Source organism: Temnothorax curvispinosus, unplaced genomic scaffold (genome assembly GCF_003070985.1).
Source record: "Temnothorax curvispinosus isolate PA1 unplaced genomic scaffold, ASM307098v1 QBEX01010576.1, whole genome shotgun sequence".
In the NCBI taxonomy this organism is placed as follows: domain Eukaryota; kingdom Metazoa; phylum Arthropoda; class Insecta; order Hymenoptera; family Formicidae; genus Temnothorax; species Temnothorax curvispinosus.
The window spans coordinates 1-3,085 of record NW_020220356.1 but is presented as its reverse complement, the minus strand read 5'-3'; the positions used below and the strand labels follow the sequence as shown (position 1 = coordinate 3,085).

Genomic DNA, 3,085 nt, shown 5'->3' with positions numbered 1-3,085 from the left:
GTAAATGCTTGAATGCTTGACACATATTTTATTACAAAGATATAAATTTCATTACAAAACAATTAATAAAGTCCTATCTTCATACAAACAGAATTGAAAGCAGCACATTGTAAATCCAAATGTGTTATTTCTACACGCATAAACGTCTAAAAATGACAGGTTTTACCGGAGCTTGTTTTGTTTTGTTACGTGTTAAATTGAACACGTTGAATTAAAAGTTAATTGTAATTAAATGAAATTAAAAGTTAATTTAATACTTTCGACCGTGTTAAATGACGCAATTTAAAATGGCGAGAAATGTGTAAGAGGCGGAGCTTCCGTTAAAATAACACACTTGAATTTGCAGTGCAGTCATTCGAGTCATATTAATATTTTACAATTTACGTTACCGCATCCACGTGTCCCATTATATCTATAATCGTATAAAATCCATTATGCTCGACTGATGTAAGACAATTTATCTACTCTAAAATTAGAAAATAGTCATTTAAGATTTTTTAATTACTATATAAATATAAGCAGGACATTTCGGCGTGTCGGCTATCAGTCTTTTGGAGTTTGGTTCGTGAAGACACGTTGCGATTCGCAGATGTATAATAGTACATACAATTTTTTACGCGCGTTCTATCCGTTACATTTATTAAACGTTAAGTTCAGTTAATTCGTGTGTGTCATTTCGCGCGCGCGCGCGCTACGTTTCCTTCGTCATCAAACACAGCCGTTGGTTTGCATCGGTCGCTTAAATTACGCATAACAGTTACGAATAAAGATTTCGGTAGATAGCCACATATTGATTCTCATAATACACGCGCTCCGGCCCGAGGACTCTATGCGGTCTTAGACTAGCGAATGGATTCTTTTCTTTGTAGATATAATCTACTTGTCTACCCAGAATTGTATTTATTCTGTCGGTCTCCTTCTCGAAGTCCTGAAGCGTGACAGACGTTAAGACGAACGGACAATTTTGCTTCGCTAGCATCCGTATGGACGGCGCCCACGTTTCCCTCTTGGACCCAAGTTCGCGCTCGTGAATACCCAGATTAAATCCTACGATCAAGTCCGGTTTTATGAATAACGGGTTGCGTACATAGTTCTTGTATAACACATCGTGGTACTTAAAAATCAAACTTTTGTTGTCCGGTGATGGACAGTCGTCACAAGTGCCTGACGGATCGAATTTACGTTTTAATTCCGGCCCTATCATTACAATCGTTACCGACATCACGGTCTCTATTAAACGCGGCAAAACTTCCCATCCGATTAAGGTGCATTCCTCGGCGACACTCGCACCTACAACGTGAACGACTAGATTCTTGCGTTTTGCGGCATAGTTTAATAATCGCATAGCATGAAACAACGTCAAGGGACGTGTCAGATATTGTGAGTGATCGGCCGCCAAGATATCGTACGACATCGCCGAGTCAGTCTGAATAATCCCACAAGAGTTTATAAAGTCTTTCATGTCCCGAAACGTAACGTTTCCCGTGGCAAAAACGTGAGTCGCGTAAGAAAGCAGCATCAGATAATAACTTTCCTTTCTTGTAGCTAAGAAATCTGAATGAAGACATAATTCCAGAGGAGCGCAGACGTCCCCGTGCTCAGTGCCGTCTTTGTGATTTTTACAAAAGCTGGCAGCACACTTTTGACAAACCTTCAACGATCGAGCGTCCCGTTCGTGGCAAACCAGACACTCCCTTGGAAAACGGAACATTTGCATCTCGTCCATCGTCAGACGACGTTCCAGCGTGCTCGACACCAGCAGTATGAACATCTGTTTCACATTGGTACATTCCTCCGACGTTTCACCGCAAATATTCATGTTGCAGTTTTGCAGCACGTCCTGTATGGCTTTGCACAAGGGTTTGTGCTGCTTCCAGTGTTGCTTCTGATGTTCCTGACCGCAATAAGCGATCATGTTGCAGCCACCGCAACTCTTCAATTGGACGCCGTCGCCAAACCGTTTGCAAACGTGGCACATGGTCGCGTAGAAGAACTTGGTATAATCGTTATCAATTTGATTTCTCGTTTCCGATTCCATGACTTCTGCTCACACAGTCGAATCTCGTTATATCAAAAGTCTCCTTCGGTGTAAGAGGCAAATACCCACAGTGTTTGGAATGTTGTGATTTCGCACAATTTCGCAGGTAACACGTGGAGCATGGTGGGCGCACGCGTAAATCGACTATTGACTTCCCGCGCTTTTGACCTTCCTTCCAATGGTCCGTCTCGAATCTTCCGGGGATATTGAAATCTATTGTTTACGTAATGCTTTAGGTTTTCAGTACTGTCATTTACGTCGCATCACGAAATATAATTTGTTGGCGTTGCGTTTGTAATTTGTCCAGCTGTTACCTGTAAACATTGCAATGAGATTGATAATAACTAATACTTAAATTCTCACTGCTTGTTTGTAATTAATACTACTTTTGATGTAACATTGTATATTTTAAAATCATAAATGTAATTATAGTCATTCTCATAATGTAAATGAAAGAAAGAAATATATGACGTGCCGATTTCTAAATTAAAATATGTCATCTTGTTCCTAATTATGTTCTAATATTTTTTATAATATTCCATATACTTTTAAAATTTCAATCTTATAGGGCCGGTATCACAGTCTCCGATTAACGTGATCTTCCGATTAAACACACTCTGCATCTCTTTCAAACTGTCCCCCTAGAAAGAGACGAAGAGTGAGTTCAATCGAACGATCACGTTAATCGAAGACTGTGATACCGGCCCATAGTATGGGAAATCACGATTCTTGGAAATAATATATTGAAAAATTCTTGAAATTTCTAATAGTACAATTTCACATAGACAGCAGGAATGTTTAAAATTTATGCGCGCTGCCTGGGCCTGGCCGAATATATTCTCCTAATCGATTTTTGAGACTTTTGAGAAAATCCTTGAAAATGAAGAAATTCTTGGAATTTTAGATAGTGACAAATTTTTGTAAAAATGCATTTTATAGAGAAAAAGTTGGGAATTTTGTTAATCTTAGCACAAGTGTACGCTGTTATCAGTAATGTTAATAATCTCGTTGGAATACACGCTCCTCATAATAATACTCACAAAAAAA

General features: G+C 39.1%; 1 protein-coding gene across 1 annotated transcript; it reads right to left on the bottom strand.

Annotated features, from left to right (window-relative positions):
* Positions 1-29: 29 nt before the first annotated feature.
* On the bottom strand, positions 30-2,365 carry LOC112460458. The gene has a single exon (XM_025025129.1). The coding sequence runs from the start codon at positions 2,036-2,038 to the stop codon at positions 758-760; it is 1,281 nt and encodes a 426-aa protein (XP_024880897.1). The 5' UTR covers positions 2,039-2,365; the 3' UTR covers positions 30-757.
* Positions 2,366-3,085: the final 720 nt, after the last annotated feature.

What these genes read in the sequence shown, in the direction of transcription:
- LOC112460458 (XM_025025129.1), bottom strand. Translation starts at nt 2,038, where the DNA reads ATGGAATCGGAAACGAGAAATCAAATTGATAACGATTATACCAAGTTC.